General features: G+C 53.0%; 2 protein-coding genes across 3 annotated transcripts in view; both read left to right on the forward strand.

Moving 5' to 3' along the window:
* Positions 1-309: 309 nt before the first annotated feature.
* On the forward strand, positions 310-12,268 carry EFHD1 (EF-hand domain family member D1). Of its 2 annotated transcripts, none has more exons than XM_026041596.1 (4): positions 310-638; positions 5,744-5,891; positions 10,493-10,627; positions 11,586-12,268. In XM_026041596.1, the coding sequence occupies exons 1-4, from the start codon at positions 352-354 to the stop codon at positions 11,718-11,720; spliced, it is 705 nt and encodes a 234-aa protein (XP_025897381.1). In that variant the 5' UTR covers positions 310-351; the 3' UTR covers positions 11,721-12,268. The 2 variants fall into 2 exon arrangements, with proteins under 2 accessions (XP_025897381.1, XP_025897382.1); XM_026041597.1 differs by lacking the exon at positions 310-638 and adding an exon at positions 2,664-2,690 and having other exon boundaries at positions 11,586-11,885.
* Positions 12,269-16,886: 4,618 nt separating this feature from the next.
* GIGYF2 (GRB10 interacting GYF protein 2) overlaps positions 16,887-16,959 on the forward strand; it is a 67,851-nt gene continuing 67,778 nt past the window's right edge. Inside the window, exon 1 of the mRNA XM_026041575.1 lies at positions 16,887-16,945. The gene's annotated coding sequence lies outside the window, so the exon portion shown is untranslated. The remainder of the gene's footprint in view (positions 16,946-16,959) is intronic.

The raw sequence follows: 16,959 nt of genomic DNA on the forward strand, positions 1-16,959 counted from the left end.
GCTGCTGGCTGGTGGTGACCCCATGGGACCCATGGTGGAGTCACGGTTCTCTGGACACCTTTGGGGTCCCAGGCGGGTGAAGGCAGGGGGAGGGGCAGCGGGCTGATGGAGGGGTGATCCACCCCGTGCGGGGATGCCGCCGGTGGTGGCGATGCCGTCGCAGGGAGCGGGGCGCGGGGCGGTCCCGGAGGGGACCTCGGCGGCGCCGCCCCGTCCCGCCGCGCTCCGCCCCGTCCCGCCCGCGCCGCTGCCGGAGCCGCCCCGTCCCGCCGCGCCTCCTCCGAGTGAGGGAATAAAGTTGAGGGCCGGCGGCGGCTCCAGCGGCGCGCGGGGCGAGCGACGTTGCCGGCCATGGCCTCGGAGGAGCTGGCGCAGAAGCTGCAGCGGCGGCTGCTGCTGGAGGAGAGCGGCCCGGCGGCTGAGGGGGAACCGGGCGCGGAGCCGGCCGAGGAGCCGGCCGAGGAGCGGAGCTGCCTCACGGCCAACGCGGACTCGGAGCTGAGCGCTAAGCTGAGTCGGCGGCAGGACATCAACGAGGGCGCGGCGCGGCCGCGGGCCGCCGCCGTCTTCAATCCTTACACGGAGTTCAAGGAGTTCAGCAGGCGGCAGATCAAGGACATGGAGCGCATGTTCCGCCTGTGAGTGCCGCGGAGGCGGCGCTTTGCCGGGGGCGGGGGGGTCGAAGKTTTTTTTTTGGAGGGGGGGGAGAGAAGCGGACTGGGGCTGTGCGCCGGTGTCGCGCGTGGGGCAGTGTCCGGAGGAGGCGCCTCCCGTATTTCCTGCCCGCGCCTTGGGTCCCACTGGGGTCCGTCGGCCCTGGCTGCTGCGCTCCGGGCTCCTCCTCGTTGACGTTAGCAAGGGGCACGTCTGCAGGAGCGGGATATCTTCCCCCTGCCGTCGGCTGTCAGGTTTAAGGTCAAACTTCCTGCCTGAAACTGCTGCTTATCAGTTTGCTCTCCTGACTCTTTTGGGGTGTGCGCCTGTGTCCCTTGTGGGTAGGGCAGGCCAAAAAATCCTGCTCTCTCCTTGAAACCTTCCTGCCTGGAGGTGAGCTGGGACCCACAGCTTCCCTGGGAGCCCTACAGCTCTGTTCTTCTCCTTCCCTCTTACTCATTGTGTAGCTGCAAGGTTCTGGATGACCCTTATTGCTTCCCCTCCTCATGAGCCTCACTAGGAGAGGTGACCGTGCTTGGGATTGCAGGCTTGTGTTGGGATCAGGAGTTTCTCGTGTAGGGAAGTGCTGCTGAAACTGTAATTCTGTCCAAATCTGTCTTAGGGCACAGAGGAGTTGGAAGCTTGGTAGAGTCAGAGTGGGAGCCAAGGACTGACCTGCGTGTGGGAGTTTCCTGACCCCCTGGGGCTGAGTTTCTCTGATGGGACGCACTTCTGGGTATGGGACTTCCCTGTGATTAATGTCAAGGCTGTSAGAGGGGCCAAGTTCAGATCTCCACCCTTGAATGAGGTGTGGGTTGAAAAATTCTTCCGGTCCTGGACGTGCAGCTCCTGTAACCCCTGCCTTGGGGTCTTTCCCTCTGTGCCAGARTCCCACGTTCAGGTTATCTCTCCTTGCGTGAGACCTAGGGTAGAAGGGACTTTACGCAGGTGCTCTGATCTTCTCTGTTCACCTCTCAGTCCCTAGTCCAGGCCAAGCAGGGTTGTTGGTCTGGCTGCTGCTGACCTGCTGGCAGCTGCAGGACGCAAGAACTGCATGAGCATGGCCAGGCCTCTGGTGGCCATGGGAGCCGCTGGGGTGTTTTTTCCCCTTGGCAGCAGGAGCAGGAAGTCTGCAGATCAAGCTAATTATACCCTGACCTAATTAGCTGCCTATTCTGATGATGTGCGGGCACCGCAGTGGTCGTGATAACCTCTCGTCCCCGAGTTTTGCAAGCAAACTCAAGGGAGTTTGGCAGCTCCCTTCCAGTGCCTGCCTGCCCTGGCAAGCGGCAGCCTGGGGCAGGCCCTTGGAACAGGGGTGAGTGTGGGGCTGTGCCCGGGGCAGCATGGGGGGAGGAAGAGAGGATCCACTGGATTAGCTTAATCTGTCAGGTAGGAGGAAGGGCCTGAGAGAGCCTGGGCCACCCTCGGTGCTGAGTGAGGCCTTGCACGGTGTTGTGGGGAAGGTCTTTACGTGGTGTGGGAGACACTCGTCTTGCCCTTGTGCCCCTCGGAACAGCATCCTGTAGGGCTGTGCATGTCCTGCCTAGTGCAGAGACCAGCAGAAAGTGGAGAGCTCCTGCTGCCTACGCGACTGAGGAGCCCCAAGACTTTGGGTGAAGTCGCTTGTGTCTCCAGCTGCCTGCAGGGCATAATCGCTTTCTGAGCTCCTCATGCAATGCCATGCCACTCCAAGAGGGAGTCAAATGCAGCTTAGGATTTTGAAATATTTAAGGTAAAATTATTACTGCTTCAGCACTATTACTCTGCTTCACTTCAAAGCCTGTTCTGGGCTCTTGCAGTGTGCACGGATTGCAGGTCAGATGTGCAATCAGCCCCAGTGTGCAGCATTAGCTCAGAGSTGCAAACGTGTGTGGAGGGCAGGTTCTTCCACCCTTTCTCAAGAAGGATGGACACTTACAAAGKGCTCTGATCCTCCAGAACCAAGTTCAAAGGGATTTTCATTCAATTATACATATTTTATTTTTCTTGGTGTTTTTCAGGTTGTTGAGGAGGGGGTTGCCAACTCAACACTGGTAATGCAGTTTATAGCATTTCCCTTTTCCTCCTTCCTCCTTTTTCTTTCAATACAAAAGCACCCCCGCACCTCCACGTGCACTGTGTTGCACCACTGTCGGTCCGAGCACCCTGGTCACTTCTCCGGTATGGAAAACCTGTTCTCTCTCCCAGGGGAAGTGGCTTGGAGTATTGCTTGGGCAGCACTTGTACACAAGGCACGTCTTGCTCTTGAGCAAGCATCCGTTCCTTCCTGCCTCCTGCGACGGCTTTCCTTCCCCGGCACCTTGGGAGCCGTGTGGAAGACAGCCAGCATGGGAATCTGGGTGCATCCTTGTTGCAGCGGATTTTGGCAGGCGCTGAGTGTCTTATCTGCTGCCAGGAATGCTGATGCGGCCGCACTGTAAACCCTCATCCCGCTGGCGGTAGCACTCATAGCAGCACCGGGTGTCTGAGCTTGCCCTGGGGCTCCTGCTGTGCTAGTGTGAGCAGGAGCCGTCTTGAGGCGGACAAGGGGTTCTGGTAGGGTCAAGGGGCTCCAGGAGTGATGCTCCAGCCCTGGGCTATGCAAGCGCAGCCTTCGCCGTGCCCCACCGCTCCAGGTGCTTGCAAGCAAACAGGGCAGGGGTATGATGGGGAGTAAGCGACGCTTTCCCAAGGCCTATAAATATGCCTCTCCCTAAATAGTCTGGCTGTGCCGTGGCTGTCGGGTGGATGCAGCAAGGTCCTAAAATACTTGGGCTGCTTCAGGAGGCGAGTGGGGGTGGGGAGGCAATGCAGCAACTTGCAGCAACGGTGCTGCTGCCGCTCAGCAGGGCTGCTGCTGAGGGCCCATGTCCTCTTTGTCCCTTCTCCTGTCCCTGACAGAGGGCCTTGTCCTTCTGCTCTGCAGCGGTTCTTGGTGCCCACTGTCCTTGGGAGCTGCGCTGCGGCACACYGCGGCCCCAAGCCCTTCAGCAGCCCGTCCCGCTGCTGCGTGGGGCTCCTGGCTTTCGGCGAGCCCGGCACCATGCACTGAGCGCTATTGTGTGGCCGGTGCAGCGCGCTGCTCCGCCACCGCGGCCCACTGCTGACAAGACCCAGTTTCTCACAATCCTGGCTTTGTGCTGTCTCCTCGCTGCGAGGACAGAGCCCTGAAGCCATGCCCATGGACTTGGCACCCAGCCTGCCTGCTTAACCCTTCTGGTTTCACCCATGGACTCAGTGTCCTGGGAGCACCTGGACGCACCAGCCACGAACAAGTGGCAGCTCTTGGAGCCAAAAGAATCCCTGAATCACAAATGCTTCCTGCCACTATAGTCCTTATTTCAGAGGACCCTCCCATTTTTTTTCCCCCARCTTAAAGCAAATGGATAAGACAGGAGGGATTTTATGTATTGTTTTGGTGAGGCCTTGAAAATGCAGCTCAGTGCTGGGTGTGGTGAAGATGCTAACCTACAGCTTAAAATTAACTGGCTGCTTTCCTGTGGTGCTAAACCTTGTGCCTTTCTTTGCTCTGAGTTGTGAGGTCTATGACCTGTTTTCTGCTCCTATAGAGGTCTCAGTGCTCCACTAGTTTTTCCAAACTCCTTCACACTTGATGGATTCATGTACTCGCTGAATGCAGAGTGCTCCAGGCAGGTCGGAAACAGAGTACACGCTGCTGGGAGAGTACAAGCTAGCCTGGGGATAGGGAGCTTGAGAAGGAGCTTTTTTTCCCTGCCATTCAGGGTCACTTGGACCTATGAGGCCAAGTCCAAAAGCTGGTTTTAGAGGTGGTAGGGCTCTCTGGAAACACTGATGAGGCTGATTGCAGCTCTAGCTTCTAGAGAAGGGAAGTGCTGGGATGTCCTGCCCACAATAGCAGGCAGCTTGGGGCATGCAACTGCATTCATGCTTTTCTCTGCTGCATTTTGCTCTGTGGCCATGAGCTTTGCCAGCTGGAAAATGCCATCTTCCAGGGGAACCACAATTGTGCTTTGGTTTAGGATGGCCACAGCTGTCACTTTCCTTGGAGGAGAGCTAACAGTGAATGAAGGATCCTGGTGGGAGCATCTGACTGCCTCCTGGAGACRGAAGCGGCAAGGCTGTGCCAGGAGCTGCCTTTCCCAGTTGTTGGAGGTCGGAGCCCCCCAGCTCCTGGCTGCCCCTCTGCAGCAAGTGTTCCACTCTGCTTGGAGTGGTGCTCCCTGCCCCATTGACAGGACTACTGCCAGGAAGCAACTGCCCAACCTCCTGCAGCTTTGTGTCTGCTCCAGCAAGAGCCTCTTGCTCTTCCCTTGCCTCCCCCAGCCTGACCTTTGCTTGTTCAGCAAGGAAGGATGGTTCCCCTTTCCTCCCCCTCCTGCTCAGCTTTGCAGACACCACTGYGGGTCACTGCCTGCCGCCCCCTGAAGCCAAGTGTGTGTGATCTGGTGGGAAAGCTTCTAGCAGTCCTTGCAATCCTTCCTGTTCTCATAGGAACGTGTTCCTGTTCCAGGCCATCTCCATTCCCTAGGTGGGAACAGAAAACTACTTGAGCACACTCTTCTCCCTCTGTGCCTGCCTTTCTGCTCTGCCTGGGGCATAAGCATCTGCACTGAGGCAAAGCACTTGTGTGGCATAAAAGCCTTTCAGAGAGGAAACGTCTTAACAGCTGGACAAGCTGTACTGTGCCTGCAAACAAYGATATCCCTTTTCTGCTGGGAGATCCTTGCTGGGCTGAGCTTCTCCTCTACGTGAGCATGAGGGACGAGGCAGTAGCTGGCCCTGGGATGCCTGTGCCCTTCTGATGTGAGCTGTGTGGGAAGGAACCCTTGTAGCAACCATGCAAGTGGGGGCAGTAGAAACCTCACCACGAGCAGTGGAGTTCCCTTATCCCTCTGCGTGAGGGCCTGSCCTTGAGAACTTCCCTCTAGTGTGAGGTGGCTGTCAAGGCCGCCTGCAACTTCCCTTAATATATTTCAGTACCTGGTTCCTGCAGCATCCCCTCTTCTGAGCCTTGAGTCACCCCAAGACTTTATCTTTAGTTCCCAGTTCCTCTTCTGAAAAGACACCTGCATTGCTCTGGATGGGGTGTGCTGAGGGCTGAAACCCTTCACTTTGCACCCTGCAGGTATGACTCTGGACGGGATGGGTACATCGACCTCATGGAGCTGAAGCTGATGATGGAGAAGCTGGGAGCCCCGCAGACCCACCTGGGCCTGAAGAACATGATCAAGGAAGTGGATGAAGACTTCGATGGGAAGCTCAGCTTCCGTGAGGTAAGGGTGGCCCTGGGAGCAAGTGTGGATGTGGCTGAGAACCTACATGGGCAGAAGGTGAGAAGCTGGGGAACCCCAGTGCTGGGGTGCACCAAAGGAACACTTTATGTCCATCTCCATGTGGCAGTGATGGTATCAGACATGGAAGCTTTAGAGAGGTGCAAGGAGGCTTCAACCTGGTGATGCTGCAATTGAGCACATAATGCTGGCTCAGGGTTGTGTGCACAGCTAACAGGCCTGTCCCCTGCTGTTGGGGCATCAGTTGTGCACATGGGGAGCTGAGAGTGGCATGGACAGGCCAGGAATTGCTGCCATGTAACGGGAGAGAGGAAATCTCAGCAGGAACCCGTGCAGTCAAGTGCAGCCAGCCTTTATCTCAGCAGCACAAGGGAGCCCAGATACCACAGCACCCCGTTGCATCATCTTCTGCTCTTCTTGCATTGTCCTTGAATCAGTGATGTGCAAGATGTGGTGGCACCTTTCTAAATTAATAGTCTGTTACTGCAGGGGACAGAACTACTTATGTCCTGTGGCTTTGATGGTTTCACTGCTTCTTCCTGCTGTGGAAGGCCTTTGAGAGGAGCTCTGAGCAGCTGGGCTGTTGCCTTTCTGCAGGGGCTGTGCTCTTGCCGTGCCCTTGCAGAGGGGCTTTGTGCACGGCGCTGCACAACACCAAGGTCAGCTGGCCGGTGGCTGCATGGATGAGGAACCTGCTCTGCAAGCAGGTACAGAGAGAGATAAAAGGCTGTGGGGCCAGGCAGAGCCACGGGCTCCAGTCCTGTCATAAAGCCAGCAGTCCAAGACAAAAACACAAAGACTCAAGTTTATGGGGCCAGGCCAGTATGGAGAGAGAAATCGGAGAGGTGAGTTTGTGCCAGCAAAGCTCTAAGCCAGCGGGGAAGGCTACGTGCCTAGTCTGAGGTGAAAGCAGGCTGCTCCAGCGTCAAAAGGTCCTCCAGGCTGCGGGAGGCAGCCGGCACCGCCGAATGTCCGTGCAGCCCTGTGCCTCGCTGTGCGTGCCGGGGGCAGCTCCGGCCTCCAAGTGCTGCTGCAGATGCTCCCCATGGTGAGGGAGCAGTGCCTCTGTCCCCGGGGCTCTGGAAGATGCCGCTGTGTCCCGGCAGTGACACACACGTGCTGTTGAACCTCCTTGTGTTTGGGTGCACGGGCCCTGTTGCCCGGCTGGGCTCAGGTGCTGCCAGCCCTCGCTGTGCAGCACTAGGCAGCTGGGGCTGCTGCAGCACCCAGCCCAACGCCCAGCGATGCTCAAGCAAACAAGCTTCCCTGGGATGTGGTTTGGAATGAGGCAACGTTGCTGGTGAAACTCTGGGAACAAGTGACACTCGGAGCACAGCAGCTTGGCACACGCCCAAAGCTTCCCATGGCAGACAGGAGCGGGATGCTTCCCACCTCGCTCCAGAGGCGCCAAGTCTGACCCTGCTGGGCAAGAGCAGCAGCTTCTTAGTGGATGCAGAGGGCTGAACTCACCAGCACAGCCCTGTCCTGCTCCCCGTCTCATCAGTGGTGACCAGCAGGCATGGGGAGGCTGACCTGGAGCGCTGCGACAACATGAGAACCCTTGGTCCAAATGAGTATTTGAGCTTGCAGGGTGTAGCTGGAGCACCGGAGGCCTCCTCCCTGCCTCTCTAGGGATAACAAGCCCTGATGTATCGGCTGGGAGATGGTCTTCTAGGCTGGGCTAGAGATTCACTGGGATTGCTTTCACTTGCAACAAGTCACCTTTTGTTGCTGCTTTGAATAGTGCTGGTCCTGCCTCTGCGTGTAAGCTGGAAACCAGCCTTGTATTGGGCTGACTTACTGGTGGCCCCTCAGGAGAGCGGCTGCTGCTGAGGTTTCAGAGTCCCTCAAGACGTGGTCAGCCACCTGCACTAGACGTGTTCCATGAGCTGAGTAAAACAGTTTAGCCTTAAAGATGGCATACAGTGCAGGGGGAAAGAATGTGCAAATCTGCTTAATTACAGCAATTAGCTGTAGTTTCCTGTGGTAATAGTGATGCCTAACTTTAGCTGTTATCTAGAACCCATGAAAGTCCACCCACACTCCCTCATGCTGTGCTCAGTTGTTTGAATGCTGCCCCACGTCACTGCGTTTGCTAGCAGGGTTTGTGCAAACCACAGGTTTGGGTGCCACTGCGTCCTGGCAAGCTGTTGCAGGGCTGCTGCTGCTGCCAGTCAGTCTATTACCTCCCCTTGCACCCCGAGGGATTCATACAGAGCACACAGGGCACTGATGCAGGGCATGCATTGCTTGGACACCTGGCACCACAGGATAAACCCTAGATGCTAGGGATGCAAGTCTGGATACATCTCGTGTCTGTACAAGGTCAGCTGGAGGGAAGGAGTATCCTGCTCCTCTAGAGCAAGGATTTAAAAACTAGTTGCGCTGTTTGCTGTGGCTTCTCTGACATGTCGTGTAGCTCGGCCTTGGTGAGGTGTCTGAGAGCAGCAAGGGATGTGAGCCAGCAGCTGGGAACAGCAGCACATCTGCACTCTGGTTTCCTGTTCTGCTCGGGGAGTTGCATGGCAGTTGCTGAGGCTCCCTGTTCAGGGACACCCTAAGMTTGGAGGTGAGTAAGCAGTGAGGTGAGCTGCTGTGGAAGGGCTCCCAAGCTCTGGAGAAAGGCAGTGCGATCCTGCCGGCTCCTTGGGCTGCCTCTGGGGCTGACTCAGCTCCTCGTGCCTTCCGGCGCCGCCCGCTCTGCCCAGGTCAGCCAGAGGAATGCTGCCCCGGACCCTCGTTCCAGCATGATTCATGCACACTTGCTCTGTTGACTGGGTGTTTCCACGGCCTTGCCCTGTGGCAGCTGCAGCAGACCACAGGATTGCTCTGCTTCCACTGCCCTTTATAGATGCCAGGAAGTGGGACTTGGCAGGGTGGAGTAGAACTGCAAGGAAGAACCGTGACTAATGCCAGCCTGACTGCAATGGCTCCCGCTCCACCGCAGAGGAAGGGAATTAGCCTGAACCCGCCGGGTCTGAGCAGGGCAGGAGCAGGTCTTGGGGCTGATGGCTTCTCTCTAGGGGGGGCAGTCTGTTCAACAGAGTATCGTTTCATGCATTGCATGTGTTTGGGGAGCTGYCCTCACTGAGGGTTGGCTTTGCTCCATGCTGAACACACATGGGTTACAGGCCTGTTGCATAGAGCCTGGTAATGCTGAGCCTGCGAGAGGGCAGCCAGGCCTGCTGTCATCTCCCCACCCTTCCCCTGGGGAGGCCTGACCCAGCTCTTGCCTCTCCATCAGCTTCAGCAGGCTCCTGGAAGCGGGGAGCACTGAGGCTGGCTGCTGCCTGCATGCTGGGGCTCTGCTGCCCTCCTCTGGGATAACYGGGCTCTCTGTAAGACCGAGCAGGCTCCCAGCTCGGGAGGTTTGGGGAGCGCAGTGCTGCGGCTGTCGGACCTCCGCGTGCAGTGTGCAGGTGGGCGTCACAGCAGCCCTGCCTGCTGCTTGGAGCCCTCTGTTCCTTCAGCGCTGTGCCAAGCGCCAAAACTTTGTGCTGGRGTTGCCAAAAATAGCAGGGAGACTCACAAGAGCTGTACAATCCCCCTTAAATCATCCACATCTTATCTTGGGTTTCAGATAGCTGAAAGGTGCAAAAAATCTTCATTTTCAGGCAGGCAGGTCTTTTCCTTAATATAGAAAATGTGCTTTTCTGACCCCTAATATGGCTGGTGGGGGTGTTGTTTCCCTTTATGATTCACTTGCTGAAACGTGCTCTGCTCTAGTTTCTTGGGTTGTTTGGTGCGAGACAAAGGTTTCAAAATAAGTTGCTCTGTAGTGCAAGTCATTGCTGATGGTCCCAAGGGTGCATGTCTGTCCTGGCCTCTTGCTAGTGTGCTGGGAAAGCTCTCTTCCATGGCAGTTAATTGACACAACAAAAGTGCAGAGGGCTGAGTTATTGACACAATAAAAATGCGGAGTTTCCCAACTTCAGCTAAACAAGTCTGGGCTCCCTGGGACAGAGTGAGGTGCAACCCCAAGGACAGGGTAAACAGCTCCTCCCATGTCCTAGACAGGGTGTGATTTGAAGTGACCACCTCCTGTCTTGATGAATTTGATGCTAATTTTTACCTGTGTGAGGCTTGGAAGGACCTAAGGCAGGGCTCCTGGCAGAGGCTGTCCCTCTGTCCATCTGCAGCGTGCAAGCTTTAATTGCTGCTCCAAGGAATGCCCTGGCACCCGCTGCGGCTGGTCAGCTTAGCAGCATTTGKGTTCAGGTTCCTGCCAGGGCTGGTTTCATTCTCCTGCCATTGTTGTAAGATGGAATCCAAGACCACAAAACCGCTGGGGAAGCTGGTGGGAGGACAGTGATGCAGAACTGGACAGGTGGAGGGATAGCTGCACTTCTCATGCATTGGCCTCTTCCATAGGAAAACCCCTCTCTTTTGGGGTCTCTGCTTCTTGAGTTCAAAGCAGCTGCATGTTGCAGTACAACTTCCACAGTGCCCCTTGGTTTATTCAACCTGCTTTCCTTTGCTAAGAAATGTAAATCTCTGCCCTGCAGATAAATGTTTGTACTGCTTATATTTAAAATTGTTTGTGCCTCGGTGAAGACTTGAATGCTTCCTCTCTCTTTTGCTAGTTCCTGCTGATTTTCCATAAAGCGGCAGCTGGGGAGCTCGAGGAGGACAGTGGCCTGATGACACTTGCAAAGCTGTCGGAGATAGATGTCTCCATCGAAGGAGTCAAGGGAGCCAAGAACTTCTTTGAAGCTAAGGTATGGTGTGGCACAGAGCAACGCAACAAAGTTCCGTCTGTGCAGGCCCTACTAAAACCGCTTGCTTCGCTATCTCRGGAGCAGGCGACTCTGCTAGAGCTGACTGGCCCGTGTGTGCCTGGCTTGGAGCTCAGCATGACAAGCTGGCTGACCTCTTTTAAACTTAAAAGCATCCTGGAAATTAATGCACAGGGACTATCTTTTTTGTTTTGCAAGACTTCCAACCATTGGCACTCTGAGCTTAGTGGTGCACAAAGTATTTTGGTGTACAGGATTTCAGCCGCCTTTCTTGAGCAGCCCTGTGTAACCTTTGGAATCAGAAGTACTGCACAGAGTCCTGGGGCTGGCAGAGAGAACTGTGCACCATTTGAAGCTGACAAAGCACCCTTTTTGAAAGCTCTCTTAGAAAATAATCCTGCCTGTTTACATAAGAAGGTTCCCTCTCCCCCCCCCGCAAGAGCATAGCACAGCTATTGCACAGCAGATGTACTCAGATGAAAGCTGGAAAGAAAGCTGGAAAAATAGCCAGCAAATAAACAATGTCTCTTTGATCTGCAGATTATCTGTGGTCTAGTATGATGTTCTCTAACTTGGCTGTGGTTCAGAACTGTTTTCTGCAGCAGTTTCTGTCAGTGTACACTCACAGCTTAAACTATGCCGGTTGGCCACAGAAAGAAGTACTTGGCCTAGTACTGATGGCATTATTTTGGTCTCTTGTTAGTGACTTAATCATAAATGGCCTTTCCTGTATTGATGTCAGTCAAGGGAGCTATCAGGTCCTTGGTGTAGGCACCCAAGTGCTGCAGTGTAATTAATACTTAACCCCTCCTGGCAGAGCTTCCCAGCGAGCAGCAGGTGTGGCACTGTGTGCTGCTCACGTGGGAGCAGCTCGGACTCCGCTCTGCCTCTGACGCAAGGCTTGACGCTCTCTTAATTATGTTTCCTCTCTCTCCTAAAGGCTCAAGCTCTGTCTTCAGCCAGTAAGTTTGAAGCGGAGATAAAAGCTGAGCAGGATGAGCGGAAGCGGGAAGAGGAGGAAAGGAGAAACCGCCGAGCAGCTTTCAGGGAGCTGAAGTCTGCGTTTAGCCAGTAGCAGACTGGCCAACATAGGCTCTGAGATTGCACATGACTTGGTACGTTTCCCAGATCAGGGTTCTACCTGGAGAGTACTGCCTGGATCCTGCCTGAAACTTGTTACAGCTTCTGTAGCCTTCCTCTCTGAAGATCCTTCTGAATTGCTAAGGACGCAACTCTTGCAGTTACTGTGCACTTGCAACAGTGTGAACCGTAAGAGCTGTGTATGTGCTGTTTGCTCAGAACCACCAGAAGCGCATCATCCAGAAGCTGAAACAGCAAGTAGCAAATCATGGGTGAGCACTGACAAGTGTTGTTTGCCTACTTCATTCTTTCCTCCTTTTCTATGCACCATTTCCTCGTAACTCCTTACTAATTCATTCCTTGCTTACAGGCAAGTAGTGAGGTCTTGTGTGAATCAGGGTGTAYGAAGTACAGATGTGTTTCCTGTATGTTTGTACTGCTGTTGGGTGTTGTCACACATCCTTGACTCTTCCCCTTGTCCTCCTCAAAGCCCTGTGCCACAGGCACTGTGAAAACACTGTGAAGAGAGAGAGAGAGAGTTACTAGGGACGTGGATCAAATTAATTTTGGTTTTGTGTAGATTTTTCTGCTGCCCAGCATCATGTTGGTGTCTTTCCCTCTTCCTTCTCTGAAGTGCCATAGAAATAAATCTTTCAATAAGAGGCGAGTTTTTCTTTTTTTTTTTTTCCTGAGATTTTGAGAGTAGGAAGTCGTCTCCCTTAAAGAACGAATAGAAAACTGAGTTGCCTGACCATACATCTTTCACATTCCGTCATACTTACTGTACTGTACAACTTCACTGTATTTTCCAGCCTTAGAGTTTGAGGAAATAGCTTCTAAGGGATATTGCCAGATGGACCATGAGACTAGATGACACTCTTGATTTTTTATCTTTGGAAATCTGCTTATATCCTGAATTGTAAAGGTGACTTTGATTTTGTTAGAGCCRTGACAGACAAAACCATCCCAGCACACTGAGCAATCCCAGTTTAAGCAGCGGATAGCAGCCTGGTTAGCACGTTTAGCTGGGCTGAGTTTAGAAAGCTTGCACTCAACTTAGCCATTTGCTTTCAAAAGCACAGGAGACTTGTCCACAGATGTTGAAATGCCATAAATGCTGCAGGTCCCAGCAAAGGAAATGGTGTTCCCTTGGCGAGACCTCTCTAAGCATGGATTTGTTCAAGTTCTGCCTCTGCTATTGCCCTGGTTTGTGCATTTATATTTCCTTCCAAAACAAAACTCACCAGTTGTCTTTTCACTTGTCTGTTTTGCTTAAACTGTGAGCACTAAACTGTGAGCATTGAAGAATAAACAGAAAAAAAAAAAAACTCTACTCTTTAATGTCAGGTGAAAGAATTGCTATACAATTAAACTGTGTATATATCTTCACARATTATATTTTATAAAATCACGCTTTTTTAGCTAAAATATTTATAATTAAATGGTTTTATACTTTACAACAAAGCAGGCAACTGCATCTTCAATTTCTCCTGTTGCTGAAATGTACAAATAAAGCATTGTTATCTCTCGTCTTGCCTCTGGTGTGTTTTAGGTCCCTGAATATACTGCTTTGTTCAAGAACGACTGGAGCAATCCCTGTTCCTGGAGGTGCCCCTCTTTGAGCCCCAAAGGCTGATGGTTCTGACTKGGATAAGCGGGGAAGCATTCACCCCCTTCTTGATAGGACTTCCCCTCCTACACAGCAGCCCTGCTGTACAAAGCCCTAATGTTTGCAGTCCTCCCAAAAGGGAYGTGGCTGTGTGAACATTTGAGACCCTGCCCACTGCACAACGTTGGTGTCTGAACCTTCTGAGGCTTCTCTTATCTCCAAATAGACATTGCATATCAGCCCCAGTAGTGTCCYAGGTTGGGACATTTCTCATTGTATTTCGTCCTCATGTCTTCATAGGAGCAAATTAAGAATGTGACAGTCTGTAGCTCATTCCAGGAATCGTGCTGGGCTGCTGCTGATCCACTAAGCGTAGCATGGCGGACTAAGGAAGAGGCCCACCCGGGCGCTGCGGTGGGCATGAGGAGATGGAAAAGGTCAATGCTGCGTTTGGTGCAGCTCTCCAATCTTCTGCTCCTCGGCTCAGGGCTTTGCCACGCACCCGTGAGCCCCAGGGCTCTGGGGTCAGGTTAAAACCTGGGGAAGGCTCCTTGCTGTCTCTACACTTGCCTTTTGCAGCTCCTGGTATTTGCAAATACTGCTGCCGCAGTGTGGCCGTTCTGCACAGAGCAGCAGGTAACGTGCAGAGGGGTGAGGAGCCTGTGGGCAGGAGGAGAGGATGGTGCAAAAAGGGCTTCTAAAGTCACTGTTTTAAGAGACTTGAGTCACCTCCAGCTAGCAGGTTTTAATAAGGAAATGAGCAGCACATCTGGCCCTGCTCTAGTTTTGCTCCCCGAGGGTGGATGCTGTTTGACAAGCCCTTTTCCCAAAGGATGCCCAGCTTGTCTGCTATACTGATTGGAGTTTTCTTCTCAGCCCAGATTTYTCTGTGAGATTTTTCCTCTCTGGCACATGCAGGATGATTGTCGGCTCTCTTAATGGTCATTTTCTGCTAGAGTATTTTACTTGATTCAAACAGATGCTGTTAGCTGGTGCCTGTATTTAATGCAGAGACCAGCGTGTGCTTTTGGGGATTTTTATATTTCAGAAGTGCAGCAATGTAAACTTTGAAATTAATTTTGCAAGAGCAGGCATTTGGAAATTAATTGTTCTTTAACTTTTTTTTTTTTTTTTGACTTAAAACTATCAGACTATATAACATAATGTTTTTAGATTATGTCAAAGTGCTAAAAAAATAAAAAGTCTTAGATAAATCTCCAGTCTAATACTTAGAGGCCTCCAGGACCTATTCAATCATACCTAGATTCAGCTGTACTGAAAATGTTCCAGACCTTGATATTATGTCTTTCCTCATGTTCCTTTATGCCTAATGTCACCACAGGCACCTCTACTAGGTCCAGGGAGTTGCAGCTCTGGCTTCTGATAGCTGCTGGTCCATTAGTAGCAGCCTGGTATTGCTGACATGCTCCAAGTGACTGCGTGTGTTGTGGTGGGGAGGAGTGGTCTGAAGAGAGAAACCCTAGGGAGCTGGTTGATTTAAAAACTAAACTAGCAAAAACACTATTTGGGTTTTTCRTGAAAGAAAAGGAGGAAGACTTGACTCAAATCACTCCTGTAAAAGCTCAGGGAAACAGTTTGACTAGGAGTACTTTGTGTCAGGGTTCTTCAGGCTTTAGCTGTGTGACCAAACTGAATTTTAACCTTTTGGGAGTGTCCAAACAAATTCCGTGGCAAGGCAGATTGGGAGTGAYCAAAGGGTTTTACTGTTCCCCTTCAAACTCAGCTTGCAGTGTTAGAGCGGGATGTCTCAAAACTAGCAGCATTTGTGCTGCTATCTCTATCAGCATAATCTGAGATCACAGATGTATCACAACAGCCGACTTCAAAAACTACGGTCAGATGTTCACATGCCTGCCTTGTCTGTTGTTTTTATTATTGCTGTTTTTAGGGCCTTCACATACGAGGGCTGTTCACCATTGCTATGGAAGGCAGGCTGTTGAGATGGAGTTGACTGTCCTCAGGCAAACTGCTTGGCCCATCAGCGGAGTAGCTGCTTTTTATAGTGACTAAAATACTAGTCACTATAAAAGGGGGGTGAGGAGGAGAGAGATGATGCTCTGCCACATCTCCTCAGCTGCTGTATGATTGCTATTTACCTTTGCCAAGCTCTGCTCTGTGTTCCTAGCCCCTCTGCTGCAGTAAAACAKGCAGCCCCTGCTGCCAAGCTAGGACGGTGTGGAAAAAGCTGGTCAATAAGGATCTCTCCGGATGCGTTACAGATTCCTTCCCCCCACACCTGGGTTTTCACTAGTGCCGGGAAGCTGGCCTGGCATCCCAGGGGACCTCAGAGTACATCATGGCTTTGGTACCTGAAATGTCAGACTAGCTGGTGACTTGGTTTCATGCCTAGAGTACAGCAGCTGAAGAGGTGGTAATTATGCTGTGGGCGAATACAGACGCACTCCAAAGAGTGTCACGTAAGACTTCAGAGGCATCTATTGCTACATAAAACTGCCATTTGAATTTCCTGGAGGTAATTTAATAGAACACAAAGTTCTGCACATGAGGCATTTTCCTCTTATCAACAGTGTAAAGTCACTAGAGGAGGAAAAGATCTCTAAGTTTTAAACTTGTTCCATCTTGGGTGTAGCTCGCTGCTCAGGACATGGGAGTATTTCTGAGTGCTCCTACTCGTGTTTGATGGCTAGGATAATCCTGGGCAGTGCCTACCCAGTGGCACTGCCACTTCTCAAGTGGATTTGAGAGGTCTTAGCAGCAGCTCAAGGCGCACAGCTGTATCTCTCCTAACCCACGTCACAGTCCGTACAGGCTCAAGCTGCCCGGCTGTAACTAGGGGAATCAACACGTACCTCATCGGGGACCAGCTCCTTGCTAGGGAGCTTTACTTTCTCAGCTCTCCCAAAGAGGATATTTTTTTTTATTTTTATTTTTGGGGGGGGGGGCATTCTGTTGGGATCAAGTTGTTTCTGCTGAAAACAGTTATTTCCTCAACAGTGTATAACATGGAGAGTTTGTTTCATTTTTTTTTTTCTGGCTGCGTCGTGTTCCAAAAGGAATTTCAGGGCTAAAAATAAAACGATATTTTTAGTTGAAAGGAAAAAAAAGGGAGGGAAAGGGGGAAGTTGTTCACAGCTCCCAACACTTTCCCCACAGGAATTTCAGTGCCAAATTTCAGAATTTCAGTGCCAAAGCAGCCGCTGTGCCACACTGCAACGTTTCGCGGGCTGCACAACCCCATCCAGGGCAAGAAACCGCGTATGTGACCGCAGGACCCCCCCCCCCCATCATCACGGCGGCTCCAACGGCCGCGACAAAATGGCGCCGCGCTGCGCCGGCAGCCGGCGGGTTAACGGCCTCCTTCCCACAGTACCCCGCGGCGCGCGAGGGGGAGGGGAAGGGAGGAGCGCGCGCAGACACCGCCTGTCGTCACGCGGGGGGCGGAGCTTCGGCGAGGCCCGGGGAGGGGAGGAGGGGAAGAGCCGCCCGCCTCCCATCCGGGCCCCGCGGCGGCGGCCGCGAGGGCGGGGCTCGCGCTCACGTGACATTGCGTGGCGGCGCAACCGCCATCTTGTGTTGTTGGGGCTGAGGAGTCGCTGTGGCCGTGAGGGACTCTCCGTCCGGGAGCGCAGGTACCGCCGCCGCC

The sequence above is a fragment of the Nothoprocta perdicaria genome, unplaced genomic scaffold (assembly GCF_003342845.1).
Source record: "Nothoprocta perdicaria isolate Ctin4 unplaced genomic scaffold, notPer1 scaffold_289, whole genome shotgun sequence".
Lineage (NCBI taxonomy): Eukaryota > Metazoa > Chordata > Aves > Tinamiformes > Tinamidae > Nothoprocta > Nothoprocta perdicaria.